Consider the following 27119-nt stretch of genomic DNA (forward strand, 5'->3'; position numbering starts at 1 on the left):
GCAGCAGGGGCCTGGCGAACCCCGCGGCGGGGCTTGGGCCTTCCCAGAGCCTGGCCCGGCCCGGCCCAGAGCAGAGCAGGTCGTCGTCGTCGGCGGCTGTGGACCCGGGGCGCGAGGCCGCGTCCTCCCCTGAGAGCGGTGCTTGCCCGCCGCCGGGCTGCGCGGTTTCCCCTCTCGCGGGCCGTAGTGTTGCCTGGCCAGGCCTCAGCTAGGGAAGGGGTCTCCCCTCTCTTCCTGTGGCTGCTCTTTCATGTTCGAGAAATGAATGCTTAACGGCCTTCTAGTGTAGCTAATCCTGCTAAAAGTATTCCTTAGTGAAAAGCTACTGGATTTATTTGGGAGTTTCCTGTATTCTACACATTAAGATGACTTTCTTCTGGTTCGTTTTCTCACAGCCAGCTCTCTTGTATTGCATTTGTTTCTATTTATATGATAAGGTTGTCACACAAATTGTTTCACATGTGTTTCTTGGGATACTCCTTAGGTATTTTTGTCTGGCGAAAATGGGTGAACCTCAGCAAGTGAGTGCCCTTCCTCCACCTCCAATGCAATATATAAAAGAATATACCGATGAAAATATCCGTAAAGGCCTGGCTCCAAAGCCACCTCCACCTGTGAAAGACAGTTACATGATGTTTGGTAATCAGTTTCAATGTGATGATCTGATTATTCGACCCTTGGAGAGCCAGGGTATTGAACGGTTACATCCTATGCAGTTCGATCACAAGAAGGAATTAAGAAAACTTAATATGTCTATCCTGGTCAACTTTTTGGACCTCTTGGATATCTTGATAAGGAGTCCGGGGAGTATAAAGCGAGAGGAGAAACTGGAAGACTTGAAACTGCTTTTTGTTCATGTCCATCATCTTATAAATGAGTATCGTCCTCACCAAGCTAGGGAGACACTGAGAGTCATGATGGAGGTGCAGAAACGTCAGCGTTTGGAAACAGCAGAGCGATTTCAGAAGCATTTAGAGCGAGTTGTAGAGATGATTCAGAACTGCCTGGCTTCCTTGCCTGATGATCTGCCTCATTCAGAGGGAGGACTGCGAGTGAAAGCAGAAACAATGGATACTGATGATGGCAGCAGCTGTATGGGACAGAGCGAAAAACAGAGGGAGCGTTCCGGTGGCAAGAGAGATCAGGTTTTAGACAAAGATGCAGCTATGTGTAGCATTATTGATGAAATGACATGAAGAAAACACTGTCTTACTTTGTTAGCTTGCCATAGTGAGAGGCAGAATGAATTCTGAGGGTGTATGTTGTATTTTGTTTTCCTGTTGTACAAGCAGACAAAGCATTTATTGTACGCCTGTTGGAGGTTGTGAGTGACTAGGCAGATGAAAATGTTTAATATTTTGTGAGCTGTGTGTTTATTGGTAGAAATAAAAAATTTTTTGTTAAATGTATCATGTGAGGTGGAAGCCACAGATTAAAGTTAGCTTTTTCTGTTGTACTTTCATTTGTCACTTTCTGCTTTTTTGGGTATGCATAATTTATTTTTTAATTGCTTTGTAGCGTGGAAGCAAGTAAGGGATCTATCTGAGTGAGAGGAATTGCAGTTGACAGTTCCTCCATTTCAAATAAGTGCTAGTTATTTACAATTTCAGTAGGTCCTTTCAGGTATGCATAATTCAATATTAAAAACAAAATTAGTGTCAAGTCTGCAAAATCCATTCCTTTCTAGCTTTGTAATAATATAACTGTACTAAAGAGAACCTAAGCATTCCTTTATTACAGATGTAATGTGGTATAATTTGCTTTATAGAGAGACACACTGTCAAGAATTTCAACAACTAAATGAATTAAAATAAATTGGATTTTAATTTTCTTAGATGTGCATCATAAGCAGTTGTGAGCTTACAAAAATGCCTTCTCTTTTTTTTTTTTTACACATAAATGCTTAGACTAACTTACATTTCCTGCATAGTTAATATACATGCATGAAGTTAATAATTTTGCAGTGCAGATGCTTTGTATTTGCCTTTTAGGTGGGCTCTGTGCTCAGCTGAGCGTTTTTCTCAGGAAGGAGAGTTTGATTGGTTAATTAGCCTTTATACTATTTGAGAACTTCTGAGTTTGAAAGAACCTGCAAGTATTCCATCAAGTGGAAGCCATATCAGCCATGTTTAAAGAACATTTGAGTTGGATCAACCCGCCCATAGCGAGAGGAAGAGTGATTTGATAGTTAAGAAGTGGCTTCTTTACCCTGCCCCTTGTGGCAGGGAAATCCTACTTCTGTCTTTTTGCTGTGTAAAACATACATTATGTATGTTTTCCAAAGTATGTACAGCAGCTAAAAACCAGGTAAACTTTATGGGTGAGGGTACTCACACAAACTCTGTTTTTAACCGTGATGTAACAAGCTATGTCTCTGTTTCACTTGATCATTCTGTTTTCAGAAATGGGCGGGCAAAAGTACTTAGCTGTTGGGTGGTGGGGATTGAGCTCGGTGCAGATAAAGATGAAATGAACTGAAGCAAGTCTGTGACTCACTGGAGGACATCATCTGCTCTTTTAGGTGCACATGACATCGTAAGTAACAATAAAGAAGTAGAAACATGTTTTAGTAGAAATGTGTAAATAATTTTACAAAGTGAACACTTTTGTCCTTTATTCAACCACCGTTTCCTTCCTTCTCCTCAGACTAGATCTAAATTATATTGCTTGTAGGTAACTAAACCAGTTGCAAGTGAGCAGAATTAATTTGGTATCTACTTTGCAAATGTTGTTTCACGTGGAAGATGTGAAGAAACATTTAGTGCCTCCTGGATAAGAGAGGTCGTGCACTGTGGAACTACAGTTTGTCACGGATGTTTTAACTTTGCCATTCAAAAAGAACCGTCATAGATGCTCAATGGTTTTCTATTAATTTTTTCCTAATTTTTATGCTTTTAACAAAGTCATAGGCCTGGGTACCATAGTTACAAAATACTGCACAAGCTGGGTCCTAGCAGCAAGTAATGATTGCAATGAACTTTTTTGTGAAACCATTGAGGTAAACGGGGATCATGTCATTTAAAAAATACTTAAGGCTGCTTTCACTTTCCAAAAAGGTTCACAAATAATTTGTTTATTCTAGATTATTTTTTTCTATGTTTAAGGCAAACCCTTAGAAAGCTGCGGGAGCCTCCCTGGGCGTTTTTCAGCCAAAACATTGACTTTTTCCTCCGTTGCCATGTCAAAGCAGTGATAGCTTTCCCTTTTTCTGTTACAACTTGCTTTTGGGAAAGCAACGGGCTGTAGCTGCAGTGAAGGCAGTGGGTGGCATATGCCTGTTAGTCCAGGGAAACGGGCATTTCGTAGGATGATGTGACTCACTGACTAGCAAATTTGTTTATAAATGTTGTCTTCTCTAGTGTGTTAATTAACCTGCTCCTGATGATGAGATCTTTCCTTACCTCAGCAAATCCTGATTTTATTTTTGGATGTGATAACATTTGAAGTATTCTACCCCTGAAATGTTAATGTATACAATATGTGTTGGATTATATATGCCTTATGAAATGTGATGAGATAAAGTTAACATCAGGTGTTAAGCAGCATTTTGTTGGATGTTTTCTAAATTAAAAAGAAAAGGAAAGAAAAAAGCCCAGCCCTTCCATTACACTATCTGAACAAGCACAGGGATAGCAGAAGTACAGTTACTTGAAAAGTTCCAAAAGTTTCTTGATACAGAGAAGCCAAGTGTGTCACCGGTGGATAAAAGGGGAAAGTTTGTAGCTCTGATCATCTAGGAGGAAAAGAAGAAAAGCTATTTAATGATATGGCTTTAAAATAGTGCAATGAAGAGATGTTTCCAGCAATGCTTTAAACTTATTTCAGTATTTAATGTTTTGGTTTGGTTTTATTTTCACAAAATATGATCTGACTATATGCTCTGAGTCAAGAAAAAATGTGCTGCTACTTTAAGGGCTGCATGAAAAAGATGACATTGGCACCTTTTCTACAGAAATGGTGCTCATTTCTTGCACAAACAAAAACCAGGAACTTGCAAAACAGGTATGTAGAAACTCAGAAATTATATCGAGACATTCCATATGGTCTGTGTTTGAGATGAAATCTAAAGCATGTGGGGTAACTGTTGCCCTGTAGCTCTCACATTCTCTTACTGTGTGACCAGAAAGGCTTTCCTGGGGATACAGCCAGTAGATGGCTCCCAAACTACTGTAGACTATCATATGAACGAAGCAACGTGGGTGAAGTGAGTAGAATGGGCTCAAGCAGAGCTCTGGGATAACAGTGTCCTTACTTTCTTACCCTATTTATTTATTTCAGAACTCAGACATGGCCCGTGCACAGGAGGAATCCATGTGGACCCATGCACACTGCACGTTATTGCAGGTAACTGGCAGAAGGGACGTGTCCTGGTCTGCAGGTGGATGTTTGTCACACGCTGAAGCGCCAAGAGGAGTCATCACCTGGTGCCATGCACTATCATGGCACGGCTGTGGTGAATGTGGTCACCCACCTTCTGCCAGAGCCAGGTTGCCCTGCCTTTTCCTTTTGTGCAGAGCAGTTTCAGGATCCTGCCATTAATGATCAGAATTGTTCCTGTAGCAGCTATCTGCAGTTTCCTGTTTCCCCAGAAACAAGAGGAGTGAAGAGGAGGCATTTTCTTAAGAGTCCTGCTTCTAGCCACTGCATACAAAAAACACCCTTTCTCCCTCCTTCCCTCAGCTCTTTCCTACAGGTATGTTGCTAGTGTTTGTCTCTTGACTACTTTAATCCCTTGATTTTCTTCCTTTTCACTTAAAGAAACTGTTACTTTGGTGACTTGTTCTCATGTAAAGCAGTCAGTGCCAGACAGCTCTGTTGGTTCTGATTCTAGCCTAATGTATGGTTTTGGGTCTGTTTTTGGAAGCATTTCTGCTGTTTCAGTTATTCAGTTATATTATTATTATATTATAATATATATTATATATAATATATTATAATATTATTATTATTCAGTTATACTAATAAAAAAAGTAACTCCTTACAACTTAATTTTGTCTGTATAAAACTGAGTAGATTAGTTACTTCAGCAAAGAACATTTGTTGGCCCTAGATCAAATACACTTGATCACAGTTGCAGTTCTAGTCCAAACAATATGAAAAGACAAGATGTCCTCAAGAAGAGTTAGGTAATCTGGGGACAGGGAGAGTGGCCAGGGAACACCATTTCTCAAAAGCTGTATTTCAGCAACATTTTGTCAAAGCGAGCCTTGAGCCTGAGACCACGTGGTTTTCACACTACTTTTAAAATGACCTCTGTATTCTGTGTGTGTTACTTTATGTTGCAAAAGCCCAGATACATACAGAATTTTTAAGAGTCAGATGATGAAAGACTGTAACTCTGTTAAGCTACAATGGTGTAACAGTAGGGCAGCTTTCCCATACTACCAAGTTATAGCCTACAAAGAAAATAGCATTTGCCTAAAGATGCTCTGAGCTGCTTCTAAGTATTAAAACCAGAAATGTGATTAAATGCTTGAGTAAGTCTTCCTAGGAATCTGTTATTTTGCCAAGTCCTTTCTGTTTACCATAGTCTGTTACCCTATATAATCTCTTATCCAAATTCTATCTAGTGTGGCAAAAAAAAGGTGCAGGAAGCAGTATGGGCAATGGATTACTGATAGTTGTGCCAGCTCGGTGGTGCTGGTAACAGTTTCATCTACTGTAATCAAGCAGATCTGGAAAAAACGAGAAGTACTTTTCTGAAGTGCTGTGAAGTATTTAGCCTTTTAGTCAAACCACAGTCAGCGAGAGCAGCTGCATACACTATCGGCAGCAGCGTTTGGCTGTACTGCTAGAGACTAACAGACTAACCACAGGAAAGGCAATCCAGACTAGACTAAAGGGCATTCTCAGCTGTGTCTGGAGATTACTTACTAAGAAGCAAAACCAGAAGTTTACGAAGAAGATGTTTTCTTGAATGTAGGTGCCCGAAGGGTGAACGGGAGTGTTGTTCCTCGTCTTCAGCCACAATGTCATCTTATTTCTGCATGAACTGGATTCTTCTGATCCTGTTTACAGGTAACTAAGTGGGCCTAAATGAATGGGTGGAAGTGGATGGAGGTAACATGCATCAATGTTTCTGAGGGTTGCAAAGGGAGAGATTTTATGTTGCAATGGGAAGAGTGGCCCCATGGCACAGAAACTGCAATTTCGTGTTACGCATAGAACTTTATCACAGTGGCTTAATAGTCTTCTGATGCCCTTATCTCCTTTTTAAAACAAAATCATGTTGAGGGTATGATGGTTTTAAAGACACTGCTTCTTGGGTGGTCTGCTAGTCTTATTAGTGAATGATTTTTTTGGTTTTTTAGATAATGATGATCTGAGATGAGCAGAGAACTTCAAAGCATTTTAGAAAAGATATAAACCAAGGGTATTTCACGTCAACAGGCTTTGTGAAGGTGAATGCTTAGGAAGACAGGGAAAAGGTCAGCTGTGGCTTCTGGTGTTTTTTAGCCAATATGAAATTTTATTGGGACAAATTGATAATTTCTCCTTTTTTATTCTGAGAAAGCAGTCCTCCTAGGAAAATACTGTTAAAGGCAATAGCACTGAAAACAACAGGTTGCAGACTGGTACTGGTATAGGCAGATAGACATTAAAAATCTGGTGGTAGAATGTGTTCAGTAGAAAGAAAAGGGATGTTACAGATATTATTTCATCTGTTTCTTTATAAAGCCATTTATGGTGAGATTAATTCACAGCTTGCTTTTTTATATTAAATAGCATACATTATTTTCAGAGATTAGTTTCTAATATGCTATTGTGGCAAAGTCTCTGAATGCAGACTTATTTTTAACTATAATAGCTTAGGTTAGGAAAATGACTGAGCTGAGCTGGGGAAAACAGCTTTTTCACAAGGGACAATTGCAGTCAAGCCATACAGTGCTTAGGATCCACCGGTGCATGTTGGCAGACCTGCCTCGGGGAGCTCCCTTCCTAATTATAGACTGGGCTAGACTTTTAATAGAGATAATTTGTTGCCTATACTTGCTGCAGAGAATTCTATCCCTGAAATGTTAATATGGATAGATCGAAATATTTACACATGTGATCCCATGTTACTGAATTTGATAAGAAATGTGTAGCGGTAAGTATATGGCAAACAATTTTCTTTGAAGTACAAGCAGACAGAATGTACACCTCAGGAGCCCCACTGCGTAACCTGTTAAAAGAAGGTGGTTACAGGATGGCTGTGACTGGATCACCAGAGCACAAATAGCTGGCACTTAGTACAGCTTTTATTAAAATCCTCCTAAAGGGAATATTGACTGGAGTGGTCTAAATACAGCAAAATAAACTATCTCACTCTGATGAATGGGCTACTGGCTGCTAGGTCTCACTGTTTTGACTTGAATAGCGTGACACAGCCTTCTGGAAATGTGAAAAATTACTCTTAACGGGAACCATTATGCAGTTAGAAACTGCATAACAATGAGCGAAGAAAATAAGGCAGTGAAAAAAGAGGGTATAAAATTTCTCAGAAAAGCTCTGAAAAATCTCTTCTGATAGGAATAGGCAAAATCTGTCATTAGGCAAGAAAAGAGGAAATGTGTTCAGCAGTGGTTATTCTGACGAAAGCAACTAAATGGCAGGTTTTCATTGAAAGGGAGGAAGAGTTTCCCACAATAGTTTTAATGAAAGTCAATGCCTTACTGTTCCCCCATGTGTAGCTTGGATTAGGTCTGAACTAAGGAAAAAAATAAAGAGCTAACAAACCGGACATGGCTGAAGAGAAGCCACTGAGTTGTGCAGATCCAAACTCTGTTCTCTCTTCACCTCTCTGTCTACCTGCAGAAGCTGCAGAAAGTGTGTTTCTTCTTTCTCTGGCTAGAGACACATTCTGAACAAATCACTGGCCTGATCGTTATCCCTCACTGCGTCAGTCCTGCTGGGATTCACATCTGTTCATGGAAAACCCAATCCAGCAATGCTTGGTGGTGTTTGTGAGATGGGAGGTATCAGGTCATGCAAGATGCGCGAGAAGCTTCCGCTTGTATGCGCTGTGCTCAGCAACTACGTTTGTCTTTTTGTCCACAGGCCCCACGGTATCGGGATCACTTGTGAAAGGAAAGGTTGGTCAGAATATCACTGTGCCCTGCTTTTACACTGTTAAGAGGACACAAGACATCACGTCAATGTGCTGGGGTCGTGACAGCTGCCCTGTTTCAAAATGTTACCAGACCATTATCTGGACAGATGGATGGAAGGTGACAGAGCAGTACAACAGCAGGTATATGTTGAAAGGGAACCTGCTGATGGGTGACGTGTCCCTCACGATCGTGAACGCCGAGGAAGGAGACAGTGGGATATACTGTTGCCGCGTCGAGATCTTGGGGTGGTTCAATGATCAGACAAGTAATCACAAGGTTGTGATAGAGAAAGGTGAGTGCAGAGGTGCTCTCTTGTGTCAGTACTATTGTGGTAAATCTGCTGTTGAGTCTGGATTTCAAAGCTTGTGGTGGAAATGATCTCTATAATCATCCATAGGACTGATCTTTAGGACTTTGCAGTTCTGCTGTTAGTGCTGTTTAAATTAAGCTGTATTTGGCATTGTTGTAATCCCAGCACAGTCACTGCAGTTAAAAAAAGGACATGATTCTTTGTTTCATGGTGCACAGCACTACTGAGCTTTGAAGCACTGTTTGAAGAATTTAAGAGGAAGGGCAGCATAGGGAACTTAATTCATCTGAAGTGCTATATTTGCACCCTTTTCATAGAAAATGGTGCTTCATTTTCCCTGCTTGATTCCAGAGTAAAGCCCAGGGACACAAAATTAGTATAGACAATTTTTTTTTATCAACTCTTCCTTTGATTTTTATTTTTTCTTTTGTTTGTAAAGAGCATAATAATGTATGGAACAAGTGGCTGACAGATGTACTTGTGTAGCTGGCGCTAGTAAATTTTTATTATAGAAACACTTTTTCACTACATAAATGCACACTAAAGTTAATTATAATGTATGTTGGTTTTATTTTTTAACATCAGCTAGGATCTCTACTGCAAGTCCTCACATTTACACGTCTGAACAGACCTCAGGTAACTTTTATCCAAGTATTAATCTCAATATCATATATAAGCTATATGGCAAATGGGGATCTTAGGAAGGAAACAAAATGATAGATTATAGAAATGTCTTGGCTAAAATTTACTGAACATTACCATAGAACCAGAGATCAGAACTTGGATTTAAATTCTGCCTGACATTATATTGAGAGTCCAACAGAAGGAACACGTATACGTGGGAGGAAGTTTGTTTCCAGGTGTTATGCTTAAGTAGATGTTTTATTGGTGCTGCAAGCATTGTTTTTCTTGTGGCTGTTGTTTTCGTATGTTGTTTTCTTTGTGGTATAAAATCTCACCTTGTCTTCTGGAAATGCATCCTGTGAACAGTAAAACAAATGTTTAGAAGTTGGGTGTGCCCACTATTTAATCGATTTATTTGTTGCTCTATAACATAGAACTGTTTTATTGGACTATCTCAAAAGTGCATCTAGTTCAGGATCCTATCTCAGTAGCAGTCGACTGCAGATGATTAAGGAGGATCATAGAAACAGGGCAGTAACTTTGTGATACAGCGCCAAAGTATTCTTCTACCCTGGTATAATGTGTGTCTCAGAGGCTGCCCCTGTCCTCTGTAGCCTATGCATATTTAATAATGTGAGGCCCCTCATTGTAGTGGAAGAGACAGTGAACAACTATTCCTCACTTGGTTTCTCCATTCCACTCACAAGTTTATAGACTTATATGGTACACCCACTCAGCTGCATTTTTTTCAGTCTGAAAAAGACAACTTTAATTTCCAGTACACAAGAGAGAGCTCATAGTGTAACAATAGCTTATTCTCTGGATTTTGAAAGAAAAATCAGGGATGCCATTTGTATTTCTCCCTCCATTTCAGATGTTTCCAGCTAAGCAGCTCTCAAGTATTACAACAGTTGCATTTCCTTTTTGGAAGAAGAAGTGAAAGCTTTCTCAGACTGTTTCTGTTCTAGTTGCAAATAACATGGCTTCCAATCTTAGAACTCACGGGTTTTCTTAACCCTGTCACATCTTCCTTAGCTGCTGCTGGAACAATTTTTTATGTTCTCAGAATACGAGTTAATATGTGCATGTTCACGCAGAGAGAGACTGGAAAAGGCAGGTGGCCCTGTGCCTCTGATGTAGGAATATTCCAGCATCTCCAATGGAAGAGAACAGTGAAGCAGATGATCCTGCCCTCTTCAAAACAAAGTTCTGGGATAAGGGTAACAATTAAAAACATCAAAGGAACCAGCTGGGGTTGTCATAATGTGAACAGGAGGTTTTGTTTTCAGTCTCATCTGACATCACATGGAGAAACTGAGACTGATGATACGGAAGACCTAAGTTTGTAGCTCTGAATTTTAAATATTGCAAACAGCTTTGCTCTGGGAAATTACCTCAAAATATGCTGCAGGTCCTTATGCAAACATATCACACTTTGGTCAGTCTGTTTACTGTATAGCCATCCGGTACTTTAAAAGTATCGCTTGCTTTCTCTAACTCTGCACCACTTGCTCTTTCAAGGCCCTGAGCTGACCTTAATCAGTTTTCATCAGATAACCTAAGTTTGCTTTAGGCATCCGCTGCCTCTTCTTGGATCCAAAAACAGAGCCTGCCTTGGTAACTCCTTCCTTCTAGGCCCTGTGCTGAGATAACAGCAAGAGCTAGGTGTTTCCTGGAAGGAATTCAAAGCTCTGAAAAGGACAGCAGAGGCTCGGGTATTCAGAGTTTTGTGCTGCCCTCTGAAGGCACCAACTTCTTTATAATATACAGAGCCAAGACTCCTGATAGAGAGCGATTTAAGTTTGGTGGTCCCAAGTCAGCAGTACAAATTCCTCTCTGTCAAGGCAGAGTGGTTCTCTGTGCAAGTGATGTGTTTGTCTTGCCTTTGCTCAGCTCATGGGAGCACCAGTGAATCATCCTTTACCATCACAAGAACGTGGCCATTGGTTTCTGCTTCGGAAGCTCCTCAGACTGTAAGTATCTCTGTGCTATAGCATAGCTAGACAAAGTGGATAGACAAGAGAGGTTATTGGGTTATCCCTACAGTTAACTTTTACTGCTTTAGTTTGATTGCGAAAGAATATTTTTTTTTTAGTCTGCATGTTTAGTGCTTATGAAAGAATGCTTATGTGTTCATTATTAAAGAGGGAAAAAAAAAACTGCTTTGCATGCATAAAGTACTTCCTACTAATGCAGGAAGAGCTTTAGCAATATCTATATTGCCTTTCAGGCCTCTGGTCCCTGCTCAAGCGCCTCAGACTGCTTGGATGTAACTTCAAACCTGCAGGTATGGCAGGATATGGGAAGAGTTGAAATTGGACCACCTGACAGCACAGGGATGCCCTGCACTTCCTGTGCAATGGGGTTCAAACAGGCAGCTCTGTGTCTGTCCTGCTGAGTCCTCCAGCACATACTGCAGGGTGACAAGCACCCAAATTTTATCAGGAAGGCAAGACAGCCAAGCTAGCCTTTGGGAAGGCCTGCTGTGATGTACAACAAGGCAGTATGTGCTGTGGGCATTCATACATTCTGCTGCATGTGCAGAATGTAAGTCAGAGACCATACTGTGCTTCAGCGTCTTTCCAGGCCTGAGTTCCTAATGACAGGTTACATATCTAACGGCTGGCTTCAGAAAGAAGTTTTGCCTAGATAAAGACCAATGCAAGGAGAAGGCATATTTACTTACCGGTATAAAGCCTTGAATAACTACTGAATAAGCTGACAAAAAGGAGGGAGGGTGTGACATCAGGAGATATTTTAATCATAAAAAATAAGATATTCACCAAATAGTATTAAACCTGAACAAATGGGATTTGTCATAACTTCAGGTCCTTTGACAATCTCAAAAGACAATGTGTTTAACAGCATGGTTTACACAACTTGTTGCAGTGATTCTGCTTGAAACTAGTCCTGTATCTCAAATTAGGCTCTTGCTCTCAAGTGTACTTCTACTGCAGGGTTGCAAAAGACACAAATGGCCTTTGGGTACTGTATGGGCTTCTTGCTGTCAGTGCCACTAATGCTCATCTGTTCCATGTTTGACAGAATGCGTCTGTGTTGCATCCCAGTCAGCAGTATTCAGAAAATGGGCTATACATTGGGATTGGCTTATGTGCGGTTCTTCTAGCCATCCTTATTTTGGCTCTGTTCATCACTAGACGTAAGTCGTTTTCACAGGTGGTTATTCAAGGATTGGTCAGCTATGTCTGATCGCAGCTGTGGCAGATGCCACATGTCTTCTGCTTCAGGGAAGTGAGCTAAGGTCTCTGGATGGCCTCACTCCGTGCCCTGTGCTGTGGTTGCTTGCTCAGCTCTTCCCCTTAGCCTCTGGGGCACAGAACAGCAAGGTGCCAATGTGGTCTTGTCATTTTATGTTTCAGACTCCTTAGCAATCAGTCGACCCACAGTGTGGGGAGGAGATGCATGATACAAGCCCACATCCCCTGCCCTGCTCATTTCCTCCTACCCATTCCTCAGTTGCCGTCTTGTCCCAGTCTTTCCCAATGGGAGAGGCACTGGCTTCATATAACTATATCCGGTATTTTTCTATGTGCCAGACTTTCTCCGTAGAGGCTCCTGGTCAGACCAAGCCATATGAATTAGATCTCATGGAAATAATAGGGATTTCCTATACTGAAAACATCTGCTTAAAGTTCCCTTATTTAGTTTCTTACTCTTGAATTTTTTTTTTTTTTTTAACTCTCTACTTTACTTGCTTCTGATGGCTTAAAGAAAATTGTTTTCTTTCTTTTTTCTTTATTTTCATTCTGGATGGTCCTTAGAATATTTATACAATACAAAGAAGATGGGTGACTTTGCAAAGTAAGTATTCTGTTTCTGCTTTAACTAATAGGACAAACTAGATTGCAGAAAGAAAATGTTGTCAGTATGCTGACCGCTCCACCACATACTTTGACTTTCTTTTTTAATCTCAAGTTAATAGGAAACATTGCAAAAAGAAATTAATAAATCCTGCTGCTTATCATTAGTTAGTAAGCAAAAATGAGTATAACTGTCAGTTCATTGCATTAGGGAGCATGCAAACTATAAGTATGGATGTCTCAAGTGGAAAAATGACTCATCAGTCATGTTTGTGTTTTTGCATATTTTACTTTTTTCCAGTGAGCTGGTTGATTTACCTATCTGCTCTTCTGTGTTTCTATTGTCTGGTTTTTGTTTAACAGCATGGTTTTTACTCTTTTGTGCAGCTTCATTGCATATTGGAGACCAGAACGTGCAGGGAACCATAGTGCCCTGGAAGATGAGATCCATGCAGAGGAAAACATTTATATAATACACTAAGGACCATATGCATGCTTGCCTTTGTCATTGCTGGGACATTAAATAGTTTGCAAAATGTTAGCTGCTCCCTCTGCTGAGCAGCTAAAGGTGACTGGACTACTGAAGCATTATTCACATCATTCTAATAAAACAAATAATTAGAAGCGTAGCTTTTAAGAACTTTATCAGCTTGTTCCAGAAACAGAAACCCTACTGGCTTGAATGGAAAATTCTAGAATCCACTTATCAAACCCTAAAGAAAGTTACCATTATATTTATTATCTGCTTCAAATTCTCTCTTCCTTTTTGGAAAAAAGAGGAAGTGCTAGAATGGCTACTCCATCACAAAAGGAAAACCGCACACATTTTTTAAAAGTTTGTCTTCACTGTATTGTATCTGCCAGCTACAGAAGAGTCCATGCCATCGGAGGGCAGACGCAATCTCATAGCTGCCGTGACAAAGATGACGCATGGAAAAACTTGGTGGTACTAGTATTTCAATATACATTTAGTTGAATTTTCACTGAAGTCAGGTATACCCAGTCCTGGTAACAGCTCAGTAATTGCAATGTACTAATTCCTGTCCACCCACAGTTAAATCTGGAGGAGGTATTGATGCTCACCCACTCATGGGGTGTCCTCGGAGCCTACAGGATCAGTACTTCAATGTGCAGAATATTCACGGCTTGTTTTTAGAGAACTGTGACTAAGTGTGTTTTCCTCTGCAAAATACATCACTTTTTCTGTGGCTTTCTCCTCGGGCCTGCCTATGTCCTGAGAAGTCCTCAGGGGGGAAAGTCTCAGGCCTCTAAAACAACTGAACAAAAAAATAACTACTTTGTAAAGTTAATTAAATTCTTACTTTTCTTAGCTTGTGGAGAAGTCATGGGCATTGCACAAAATATTGGCTGAAAGTTTGCCCTGCCTTTACACCCCTCTAGATACCAAACAATTCTAATGTCTCATGCTGGATTTGTTCGATGGCCTTTAGCTCATAAACAGGGAGTATCTGTGGCCTAGTGCCTTTCCTCCATTGCTCCTCAGTTAGACGTGGCTCTCGGCTTTTATTCTCTGCAACACTAAAATTTGGTTTACTTAAATAAATTGAGGCAGCCCCATGAGTATGAATCAACATTTTATGCATTGTTGAGCAATAGACGCAACACACCCGAATCAGCTTTAAGTGGAAGAATAATTTTCCCCAATCTTTTTTAAGAACACATTTTTAAATAGAGGCTGGGGACTTCCTGAAAGAGCACAAAAGTAGTACAGGCAGGAGGGAGACCAACTCTTGCCAAATATTGGTCAGTACAGATTTTGCCCTGAGGCTCATCCCAAGCAGCAGTGTGGAATACCTAAAGCAGACGTTGCTGCCACAGGGAAGACTCACAGACTTACCGAAACTTTCTATTGTTGAGTTTGTCATTTTTGAGGGAGTCATGCAAAGAACAAAGCTGTATTATACAATGAGGTATAAAGAAGCAATAATCAAATCAGTAGGTATTTATGTTAACAGCTGAGACACTTGAGGCCACGGTCTGGTTGTGCTTTAAGGGGAGCTGGGGTCAGTGGAGCAGTTACCCCTCCTTCCCCTAGCTGGTAGCGATGGGAGGGCTTGAGCTGGCTGGGGAGGGGAGTGTTTTTCCCCAGGAGTCCTGGAGAGCCTGGCTAAGGTGGGATATTGCAGGTGAGTGTGCTTGTAAAGGCTCACGAAGGAGGGAGAGTCTCCTCATCCTGCTGAGGAAGGAAGAAATGGAAAGCAAGTTGGCACAGGTGACCCTGGTGTGCTTTGTATGTTCACTTGTGCTGTGCGTTGTCTTGGGGCTGTCTGTTGGAGCAGGCCTAAAAGGTTGAAAATGCAGAGGTGAATTCATGGTTGACTGAAGAGCTCAGCGTGGGAGCACAGATAGTAGGTGATTACTGGTCCCTGGGCCAGGAAAAGTGATGGAGGAAACCAGCTCTGCCACTTTCTGTCTTCATGTCACGTGTTGCTTTGTGTAAGAAGGTACCGAAACTAGAAAGGACCTGCTGGTGTTAGACTGTATTTTTGTATTTGACTGTTAGTAGCAATTACTAGACGAAAATTACTGACCCTACTGCAGATGTTGCTTTCCTTCTGCCTGGCTGAGCATGTTGCTGCTGCAGGCTCTAGCCCATGACTGGAGCAGGAGGAAGTCTGATCTGGTCTGTGAACTAAATCTCAGAAAACATCTTCAGCAATTTCTTCTTTCTGCAATTTTACCAAATCAATCTCTACTGGGGTCAGAGTTAGACAACTGTGGGGTTTCCAAAATTATCTGATTCCAACCACTCATGCTCTTAAGGAGTTTGAGGACCATGCTTAAGACTGCTAATCATGAAAACTGCTTGCCCATAAGGATTTTTTTCTTAATATTACAGGCTAATTCATCGAGTTTTCCATGTAAAATAAAGTTCTAGAATATCTAATAACCAAAATCTTTATTAAAGTTTCCTTTCTGCTGTGCAGTTACTTGGTAAACAGACTTTGCAAAGGTTGTGCGGAGCAAGAACTTTGCCTTGGATATGCAGTATAATACATACAAATACATGCAGGCAGAAGCTCCGTGTGGTTTTTCATTACTTCTGCTTGTGTCAGTGGATCTTGGAACAGGCATTTCAAAATGAGCCCCAGAGATGAGCAGGTAGCACTTGGAGCCGGTTCACCCATTAAGAGATTATCCAGCTGCACACAAACTGGCAGCACATTGAGCGTGATACGGCTAACGAGCTGCATACTGATGTTTTTGAGACAGCTCTCTGCCTTTCCTTTTCTGCCTGCAAGAAGCCACTAGATAGCAGTACAGGAGCAGAAAGCAAGGCATATTTTTATGGTTCTTCCCAGCACACTTGGATTTTGGGTGGCCTTTTTCTACTCTGCTGCATTTAGCCCAGTCTTGCTAAAGAAACAGAGCTGACGTGATGCTGTGTTTATCCTCTTCCTTCCCTAGTCACCTGCAACATACTGACCAATTCTGCTTTGACAAGCTTCATGGAAATTAGTAGCTGGATAAAGCTCCAAATTTGTGCCCCAGGTGGCATTCAGCTGCTCCCTGCACTGGCATCAGCTGGGCATGGGCTTGCAGGCACTGCTTAATGGGAGACAAAGGAGAAACTGGGATCATTGCAGGGAAAAAGTCTCCAGGATATTGGACACATCAGGTTTCATTAGTTCTGTTCACAAAACAGCTGGGGTTGTGTGTACTTGGCACTGTACGAACTGTACCTGGTAGAACATAGCAAATCAGATATTTTACCGATTGCTGGTTAACCTGCCTTACACTGTTGACAATAAGACACTGCTGTATTGTTGTGTCTGTCCCCACTGGTTGCTGTTTATGCTGCACTGAAGCATGTGAAGGTACAGAGCAGCATTCCGGCATCACTTCAATTCAGAATAAAGTCAGAATAGTTCTCTGAGCTTCAAGCTGCCACTAAGTTGGCTACATGCTGGTGAAAGAAACCAGGCATCCTGGCTTTGCTGTAGCCTAGTTTGTTGGGTATCTACTTCTTGCCACTGCAACGTAGTGGTGGTGTGATGGATGAGGATGCTAATGAGAGGTATGCTCCTACTCCAATGTACTACTGAGTCCAACAGGTCTGCAAGCACAAGAGCCCTTCTCTGATGCTGTGTTGGGGGGGGGATATCGAACAACTAATCCCTCTTCAACCTTCCTGTGCTATTCAAGATTTTGTAGAGCTGTTCATGGTGCCCCTTAGGTTATCTCTTTTCAAGGCTGACTCGGATTACCCATCTAATCTTCCTGTGGAAGCTCTTCCATACTTTCCACCATTCTTTTTGCCCTTCCTGGTACCCTTGCTGCATCTAAGTTATGCTTTTGAAGGGACTAGGACTATACATAGAATCCAAGGTAGATCTGTAGAGTGGTGTAATACTGTCTTCTGCTTTGTTTTCTATGGCTTTGCTAATACCTGCTAAAATTTGATTTGCTTTTTTCTATGCTACCAAGCAGAGGGGTAATATTTTCATGGGCTTGACTACTCATGATAAGCCCAAAATCTCATTCCTGAGGGGGTAATGTCTGGTTAAAGCCCATCATTTTATCATTAAAACTTGGAATTGCTCTCCCGTTTGCACCATGCTACATTTATTTGCACAGAATTTTGTCCATCTGCAATTCTTCATTCCTGACCTTAATGCCCTGAATTACTTTTGGTTTATTACTCATCTTTTCCAGAGAAGAACTTCCAGAGAACTTCTTTATCAATTGGTCAGAAAGTAAAAAAAAGTCAGAAAGAGTGAAAAATACTTCTTGGAGATGGTGTTGCAGATCTTTGGGAAGGACATTGTTTTGGCGAGAAAACATTTGTGAGACTTCCTCCAAGGCTGTCTTTGCAAATAGAAAATACGAAGCTGGGGAAAGAAAGAGAGGGGTCTTCAAGCAGAAGGCAGAATCAGGGGAAATGAAGGGATTAAGAAAATGTTAGCGAAGACAAGGTCAGAGGTGGAGACTAAGCCAAATTTTTAGGAGTGTAAGAGCACAGAGCTTGTTCTTGCTGCGCAGCACCGCAGAACGGTAATGGGCCTTAAGAGTTCCATGGAAAGGCAAAACACACAGTATATTGAAATCGCTGGTGGTAGTACCATGCTGAGTGTTTTGGAAGAGGAAAGGACAATAGGATAGAATGGGATAGGATAGAATGGGAATGGGATGGAATAGAATAGTTCAGTTGGAAGGGACCTACAATGATCATCTAGTCCAACTGCCTGACCACTGGGCTGACCAACAGTTAAAGCATGGTGTTAAGGGCATTGTCCAAATGCTTCTTAAGCACTGACAGGCTTGGGGCATCGACCACCTCTCTAGGAAGCCTGTTCCAGTGTTTGACCACCCTCTCGGTAAAGAAATGCTTCCCATTGTCCAGTCTAAACCTCCCCTGGCGCAGCTTTGAACCATTCCCACACGTCCTATCACTGGATACCAGGGAGAAGAGATCAGCACCTCCCTTTCCATGTCCCCTCCTCAGGAAGCTGTAGAGAGCAATGAGGTCCCCCCTCAACCTCCTTTTGACCAAACTAGACAAACCCAGAGTCCTCAGCTGCTCCTCATTGGACATGCCCTCCAGCCCTTTCACCAGCTTTGTTGGCCTCCTCTGGACGCATTCAAGGACCTGAACATCCTTCTTAAATTGTGGGGCCCGGAACTGCACACAGTACTCAAAGTGAGGCCGCACCATTGCTAAATACAGCAGGAGAATCATCCCTTTTGACTGGCTTCTATCCGGAAGCGTAGGAAAGAAGCAGTTGCAGTACATAAAATCTGGAAATGGAGAAATGAGACTTCAGTGGGGCTAACTCAGCATCTCTAGAAAGTATAAGATCTACTTTTCTTTCCTTCCACTCGCTGCCCTGGAGTCTCCATCAGCTAAAATGTCCCATTTTGTGCTGTTTCACTGGATTATGATACAGATCTTTATAGGTGAGTCTTCACCTGCTTTTTGCGTGCTTGCTCAGAAAACAAAAATTTTGTAATATTAAAAACAGTGACACCTGTTTTGTGAAAACAAAACGGTGAAAAAGGTTGTAATTGTATACAGAACTTCAGAAGTTTTCTTAACTGAGTTAATACTGATGGAGAATTTTTTTTTTTTCTTTTTAAAAATGTTTGTGGTTTCCTCTGTGCATAGGCTTGGTTAGTTCCCCTGTACCCCCAAATTATCTAATTTCTTTACTGCTGTTAAATGTGTACTGCTGGCTTTGCTGCTTCATCTGTCTCTCCACCACACTACAGTGCTGACACAGCCCAAGCTAGGGAATTGAAATGACAGAGTAATGAATGTATATGCATGATAAAGAAAGAATTTTCTGAAACTCTGAGGGCCGTCTGCTGCTATGAACTGCATATGGGAAAGCGTGGTTGGAGATTCCTCTCCTTTTGCTCTCAAGTGTTCAGTTCACCCATCTAAAATCTGAATCCTAAAAAAGATAGAAGTCAAAGAAGAGTAACTTGAGAGGCTGGGTCCTGCAAGCGTGATTGGTGTCGGCTACCTTTCTGCATGCGCACTTAGGCATCAGCAGTGCAGTTTCCAAATTGTCTGAGGTGGCTCAGGAATGTGAGTTTATCCACTTTCAGTGGGGCTCCTAACAGGACTTGTGCTTTTAAATCACTTGGGCATTTCAGGAAATTCTGTCTCAGATGACTAAATATTAATTGGCTAACCTCTGCCAGGATGAAATACTACATACCACAACTGCGAAGTTCTTAAATTGATCTGAAAAGCAGTGGAAAAGTTTGGTCAGTGGCAGGATACACTGAGAGGCAAGAGGTGATCCATGCCCCTTTGAGGCAAGTTAACACAACCTCCACGGTGTCTGCTGCACAAGTGGAGCTTCGCTGGCACTTTCCTGTAGTCCAGGGAATTCTGTAATATTTTTTGTCTTTTGCCAGTCTCAGCAGAAGAAACAGGAGGGCTCTTTCCTTGCCGTATCTTCAGCCTCAAAATAAATCGGAGGTACTTGCCTCCGTTTGGTCTTATTTTCAAAAACTTTCTTATATGCAGAGCTACTGAAGGGTGAGAATGGCTTTTTGTTACCTTTTCTTTAACTCGGCTCAGTGCTGAGAATGGGTAGTCTTGAGATTCAGGAAACCAGTAGAGTGGGCAGTTAAATGCTTCTTTTCTGTTTATCAGTCATTTTCTTTGCAAGTTCATCAGTACAGAAGCTTCAAGAAGAAATAAAAAAAATAGGTTGATTGGGAAAAGTTGCCAGGTATCTTCTACAAAGAAGGAAAATTATTCCAGAAATAGATCAAGAAAAAAAAATCTTTTTCAACCAGCTGATTTGGCTGGCGGATGTATGTCTTTGTCCATCCAATGACCAGTCCATGGGAGAGAAGACCACTACAACAGCAACTATTGGAGTTACTGCTTAATACCAACTGTCACTGAGGGTTGGTTCAAGAAAGACTGTATAAAAATATGTGTATATCTGTATGATCTGAACAATTATGAATACTCCTTTCCATTTTGGAAGATATATTGAACATCTGGAGTCCATTTCTCTCTCACTTGGATTAAGGACTTAGAGTAGCAAACCTCACTGACTTCCGTGGGACTACCCAAGCATAGCTGATGCTCAGGGTGCCGTGGGTCAAATCTGGATGCCTAGGAGGGTCACTGCCATGGACAAAGGTAGGATTCCTCTCACAGTAAGACTAAGGTGTCACAATATAACAGCCTCAGGAACCTCTTAATTTCAAAGACACGTTCATTCAGCCCTATTTACTATTGTTTTTGGAAGATGTGTCTGCGGAAAAGGCTGCAAATGAGAAGGAAGTTAGTTAGTCCTTGCAGAGGTTCATACTGTTGATTCAAGGCTGTGAGGTATTGAAGCTTTCCATACCAACCTGCAGTGCAGGCAGATGTTAGCAACATTAGCTTCACATAGATTAAAAGAGGATTTGAAACTGCAAAACCTGTAACTTTCTAGCACCAATACTGGTGGGAAACTGCACTGGAGACACTCTGGTGCCTTGTGTCTTCCCTCTTCTTCTTTTTATTTATTTATTTAATAAGTTCAGGGCTCTGCTTCTTCCAAAGAGAAGAGCAGACAAATTTTCATTTGTTAAAGGGTTGCTTAATGAAGCTGCTTTTGTGCTGTGCAGGACTGGGATGAAATAAGAAGAGAAGATGAGCCCATTTCTCCTCAAGCAGCAGTGACCTTAACTCCAGGAACAGTTCAAGCTGGTCTTGGTTTTGCACACATCTTTGTTGGGGTGACTTGAAAATATGTGTTAACCCACTCAGTAACTAACCCCCTGCTCCCCTAGGGATACTTTCAGGGGCAACTGGATGAACTGTTTTGTTCTGTTGTCACAGAAAGAGGCTGTTTTCTCTGTTTGTTTTGCTGTAACAAGGCAAATGAACCTACCCTTTCCAAGGACTAAAACAAGCAGCCATCTTGCAAAGCCTTATCCTGTATTCAGGAATTCATTTTTTGGCACATCCTACTTTCATTTCACTGCAAAAGCTTCTGCCCTTCACACCATATTGCATGCTGTTTTGTCTGCCTCTACTCTTTTAGCATTTGGAGCTGTGGAAACCTGAATGAGTTGGCTTATCTTGCCAATGGGATAAGCAATCATGAAACTGAAATGTCATCCCAATAACAAGTCATGAGGCAGCCTGCCACAGACTAAAACCTCACCTGGGGAATAGTCCATTAAAGACAAAACAAAGGAGACATGGACACAGTTGGAAGCATCTGTTTGCTATCTGGGAGTCATGCCAAAAAGAAAAGGCATTCAAACAGCTGGAAAAATAGAAGTGTTTGGCCAACCAGGGCCAAAGCTGGTTGTAATAGCAGCAACTGCTCTAAGTCCTTTTTGGGGTAAGCAAGCTGGCCATGAGACATCAGATCTGCGGGATGATCCTCTTGCTGCAGCAGAGGACCAGATCCGGTCCCTCAGTTCCTGCTCCACCGTATATAAATGATAACATGGGGGAAAAAGGCAACAAGGTAGGAGGACCGACACAGACTAGATGAATGTAAACCAGAAAAGATTTGTTCCTGTATGGGAACCTTTTTCGTATAGTGCTTTTCATGAAGAAGAAATCCCTTTTAGGGCAATCCGGGAACTGCATAGACAGTTAGGAGGGAACAATATGTAGCAAAGATTCAAACCAGATGCTAAGGTGGGTATTGGCTGTAAACACCAAGTAAAGCTGGTCATTAAGAGTAAGAGCACAAGGAAAGCATGCATATGCTCCTTTTAACATCAGTATAACGCTAGCAGTTAAAGCTTCTGTGTACACAGTGCTCTGCAAGGTAAGTGGGATAGTTGGCAGGGCTTGCTCAGAAACAGAAAAAGTAGTGCACTTTCTGAGAACAGGTTCCCATAGACAGATCCCACTGCTCTGCCAGCTTAATTAGGCCCTAATTTCACACATGAATAGGGTCCAAAGACCCTGCTATTGAGACTGTCAGTGAAAGGCAACTATGACAGCATTTTCTTTTTGAGGGAGATGATGGTGGACTGACAAAACCAGATGTATTTCACACCAGGTTTCTGAACAACTTTCAAACAGTCTCTTAGGAGAGGGGATGGGATGGGAGCAGAGTTCCCAAATTCCATCTGCACAGGTCTAGTCTGCGCTCGGGCTGCCAGCGACAGACCTCAGCTTCACTCACCAGGTGTTTGACGTGAGCGATGTGTTTCGTGAGCAGCCCTCCAGCAGCTGGCCAGGGCCAGAGCATGGAGCCCTCCAGCAGCAAGCCAATGTCTGCGAGCTCCTGGCTGCTGCCCATAGTGCCCCGGGCCATTAGCTGCCACAGGCTCCAGGGGAAGGCTTGGGGGATCAGTAACTGTGGCCTGCCTGCAGGCAGGAGTGTTTCTTTTCCAGACTTACTGTGTTGCATAGGTAGAGTCACGCATTGGAGACTGCCAACACTCATCTTTCCTTGTTCTTCCTTGACAGCGCACACAGCATCCGAAGCCGTTGTTAGAGGAGTAATAGGGCAACCTGTTCAGTTGCCTTGCTTCTACCAGGTGGCACGACATAAGGACATCTCCGATATGTGCTGGGGCAGAGGCCCCTGCCCAAATTCAAAGTGCAATAACAAAATTTTGCACACCACTGGGAATAGGGTGACATTCAGAAAATCTCAGAGATACAGTCTCCGGGGCTATATTTCCTATGGAGATGTGTCTCTCACAATTGGGAAAGTGAAGGCAGAAGATGCGGGTACATACTGCTGCCGCATAGAGATCCCGGGCTGGTTCAACGACATCAAACAGAACATGCAGCTGGAAGTGGTCAGAGGTGAGTTTGGGGACCTTCGTGATACAGCCAGCAGGGATAAACCTCTCACTGGATAGGAGTTTAAAATTGGAGTTTATCTGTGCTTTGTTTGTTTGTTTGTTTGTTTGTTTGTTTGTTTTGGGAAAAATTGTTTTTCCTAAATTACGCAGTTTTGAAGGGAGGTCTGCAACCAGTTGCCAATTTGAATTATATTCAATAAGCAGTTTTGATGAGAAAATAGTAACTTTCACCCTTTTTTTGCCTTTCAAATAAAATATTTAATTTCTCATTGTGTAGCTATATTTGATGTTTTAAAAGATGATGGAATCAAAAAAGGGTTTTATCATTTGAAGAGCCCTTGGAATGAAATTCAGTTTTTCATTTGGGGTTAACCCCAACACCAAAAAGGCTTTCATTTGGTTCATGTCATAAGGAGACCCACATGTTTAGAAATTTTGTCTCAGAGTCTTGAAGGACTTTTTCCCCTTCCTATTATTTTGCTGAGCTGCAGGATAAAGTAAGGGTCTGACAAAGTCGAGAAGAGGCTGAAAAGCATTGCAAAGCACAGAAAAAAGATGGTACCCACCCTCCACACTGCAGAACGACAATTTTTTTCCTGACTTTTACAGGGTGTTTAGGAGTGCAATTGGTGATGATGTACACAGCAGTCTTGTATGCATTTTGTAAGCAATATAACAGGAGTGGGGGAAAAATGCTGCAATCCCATGTCTATCCCTGAGTTTGAGGGCAACAGAGTTCATAAAAAAGGATCGGTTGAAAAGTTTAGCAAGAAGCTTGTAGCTGAAAATCAAGCTTTTTTTTAAAATTTATTTTGGTTTTATGAGGACATTGAAAAGCAAAATCACAAAGTTTGCAAGTATTTGAGTTCTACCACAGAAGGTTCTGGTCCTCCCGTTTCTGTAAAAGGGTCGAGGAGGGCGTGTTCGAGACCTACAAAAAGAAAAAAAGGCAAATCTGTTAATCTGGGAATCGCTCTGGCTGGGGCATGTTTTCTGCTAATTAAACAACCTTTTTAAATAGTGACTCTCCCACCTTCATTCTCAGTATTTTAGCAGCTAGATAATTTTCATTCATTTCTGGGTTGGCTTTCCTCAGGGTCAGTTGTGAATGGTCTGATCTAGCTTTTCTCTTGGCTATGTTTTTATCACACAGCCCCTCCAGTGATGAGAACCACCACGAGAAAGGCTCCCGTTTCCCGCAAACCTTTTAGAAAAACAACATTTGCTCCCCAAGCAACCTCTGATCATCAAGAAACATCAGAGACTGCTGTCCTCCTGACAACCACCGTCGCCCCAGCAACAACTGCAACGACCGAGTCTCCAGCAGTAATTACACTGGAGACCATTGCACCCCCAACGTTTGCTGTGACAGAAAATGATACTTTTCCAGCAACCCTGGTGACAATCAGTACTCTCCCAGATTTTCCAACTGGTTTCCAAGCAGCTGACGTGAGGACTGAAGATGACGACGTGTTCTGCTCAGCGGAGTCTGTCCCTCTTCCTGCAGGTACAAAGGGTAACCAGCACCAATCCTTTCTTTTTTCTGTGTAGCAGAGATGGTCTGCGTTAGCCTGACTCTGGCATCATAGAGACTCTCCAGATGATACTTATATTTGTATCTGGGAAGTTTTCTCCAAGATGCCTATACGTATGTCTCAGTAGGTTTAAGGAAACACAGGTCAAATGTTGTGGATGATGCCGAGCTGGGGTGAATGGCCAAGATAGCAGAAGCTCTGGCTTGCATTCAGAGGAGTTTTAACAGGCTGGAGAAATAATGTGACAGAAACCTCATGAAGTATGACAGAAATAAATGCAAAGTCCTGCACCTGGGATGGAGTAAGAGAGGTTCACTGAACCATGCACTAATTTTTTTCTTGATTTGGGAAAGACAATTGAAATGGTCTGCTGAAAAGGTTAGTTTAGAGCATGTTCTGCTTGAGCAATAAAGTCAGTGAGAATTCAAAACATGCTTAAAATAGAGTACTTACATTGTCATCCCATATGAAGGCTGCTGTTATTATTAATATTTAGTTGATCAGAGTGACCTATTATCATCCTAGTCATTCCTAGGTTGCTACTTCATCCACATCAGTGTCTTCTTTTCCAGATTGATGTCTGCACACAAGGCTGTTTTTTGTACATTTTTTGGGTCTTCTATCACTTGAAGTTCTTTCTGACCTGAATCTCTGAGGACAGCTTTTCTGTACCAACTTTTGTCTTCCAGCCATCACAACGCGCCTCAGTTAAACTAGGCAACAATTAATTACATCCACAGCTGAACAATTAAAACATCTAACCACTGGCCATGGTAGTAAAGTACATCAGTTATCTGAGTAGGATGAGCTGCAGACATGAAAACCAAGGTGCAGATTTTCACCTCTTAGTTGCAGATGCAGAACTGTGCAAACAATTTTGAATGCCATATGAAGACCCTCCTAATCAGTGATCTTTATAAGCATTACTTTTTATGTTGTTTCAGTGATTACCGAATTCCCAAGTACACATCTGACTGCAGAAGGAACTAAAAGTGCTCACACTTCTCTCATGGTGGAAGATGTGCCAACTGCAGGTGAGTAGGATAACATTGCAAGGTCAGAAGTTGCATGTTCAGAGAAATGAAGACGTTGTCATAAACAGAAGTATTGACTATTCTTCAGAGTGTACCAAACATGTACTGATAGCTATTCATTGCATCTGGAAGTAAGAGGTATCTGGGGTTCACACAGAAATTGTTTGAAATCAGGGTGAAACAACAGCTGAGAAAAACATGTTTTTAAGCCTCCAAAGGAAGTAGATTTTGAGTCACTCACACTGTCAGGTATCTCAGGTGTGAGAGAAGTTAAGAACTGGTCTTCGTCACCATCCAAGCTGAATTCTCAGATATCCGATTTGTCATCACATATGGCTGTTATTATTAATAATTCAATTTCATTGAGCTTTCAATTTTAAATCCCCCCTGAGTCTTGTGAGCTTTGAACCTCACCGAATACATTCAGCCTGATGTGGCTACAGGCTCAGCTCTCCAGTGCTCAACATGTTGGTCATGATGGAAAGCAGCGGGCAATTACTACAACTATCAGTCATTCCTTCAAGAGAAAAGGAACTGGTATACAAAATCATACCATATCTGAGAAATGAACAAACTTACATGAAGTTTGCACTTTATGTGTCTCAGCCAAGTATGACAGTAGAATGGCTCAAGTTATTTAGGTGTGACAGTCTGCCCATCAGATGCCCTCAAACGAGGACTTAAAAAAAGGAAAGCTAAAATTCAAGGATGACACATCATGTTTGGCTGTTAAGAGAGTCCTTTTAGTTTCAACTAGTGCCAAGAATCTCTTCATTCTTAAAAACACAGTATTTAGATTTTTGCAGGTCTTTTGCTAGTCCTAGAGACTTACAGCAGAAATAGAGTTTAAGAAACTGTTCCTTAATGCCTTTGGAGAGGGCTCACAGAAGAGACTAAACTGGTCTCTTGAGCATTTGTGAGGGTTTCTAACCCCGTCTCACTTGTCATCTTTCTGATATAGTTCTGGATAATGCCTATATTTTGCCATTGTAAATAGGAAGTTTTGCAAAGGGTCTTACCTCTGGGATTCTGGGGGCAACTTAAATTGTGCCTGTGAGCTAGAAAGAGCCACCACAAAAGCAATAACAGCAGAAAACATACTGTGATTATGTGAGTCATGTACACTCCCACCCATGCAAAAACTTGTGTCGTGTTATTTCCGAGAGCCAAACTGTCATAATGTGTGAAAATGCTGCAGCATAACTGAGTACTGTCTAGTAAGAGCCATACGCCAAGTTAAGTTCTTGACTCAATCTCCTTTTACTCTGTGAAATAATGCACTAAATGGACCAACTTCAGCTTTATTGTAATGTAAGAGAAGGCTAATTTATTGCTGAAATTATTGATGATAGTACAGGCTGGGAGAGAAACCCATGGTTGAGGGAGACCTCCATCTCCAAAAACAATTCTTGCAAGATAGGTTGGGTTGGCTGGGGTGGTTG

At 41.7% G+C, this 27119-nt stretch overlaps 2 protein-coding genes across 2 annotated transcripts in view; both read left to right on the plus strand.

Annotated features, from left to right (window-relative positions):
* The first annotated feature begins 388 nt into the window (after positions 1-388).
* On the plus strand, positions 389-1456 carry MED7 (mediator complex subunit 7). The gene has a single exon (XM_009333524.1). It carries the CDS (start codon positions 504-506, stop codon positions 1194-1196), a length of 693 nt encoding a protein of 230 aa, XP_009331799.1. The 5' UTR covers positions 389-503; the 3' UTR covers positions 1197-1456.
* Positions 1457-5952: 4496 nt separating this feature from the next.
* The window catches only part of LOC103924932 (T-cell immunoglobulin and mucin domain-containing protein 4-like), a 25373-nt gene continuing 4206 nt past the window's right edge, over positions 5953-27119 (plus strand). Inside the window, exons 1-7 of the mRNA XM_009333544.1 lie at positions 5953-6018; positions 8041-8385; positions 10921-11000; positions 18704-18767; positions 22765-23109; positions 24262-24615; positions 25588-25677. Coding sequence (XP_009331819.1) covers positions 5970-6018; positions 8041-8385; positions 10921-11000; positions 18704-18767; positions 22765-23109; positions 24262-24615; positions 25588-25677 — 1327 coding nt within the window. The 5' untranslated portion in view covers positions 5953-5969. The remainder of the gene's footprint in view (positions 6019-8040; positions 8386-10920; positions 11001-18703; positions 18768-22764; positions 23110-24261; positions 24616-25587; positions 25678-27119) is intronic.

Source organism: Pygoscelis adeliae, unplaced genomic scaffold (genome assembly GCF_000699105.1).
Source record: "Pygoscelis adeliae isolate BGI_AS28 unplaced genomic scaffold, ASM69910v1 Scaffold431, whole genome shotgun sequence".
NCBI classification, from domain to species: Eukaryota; Metazoa; Chordata; class Aves; order Sphenisciformes; family Spheniscidae; genus Pygoscelis; species Pygoscelis adeliae.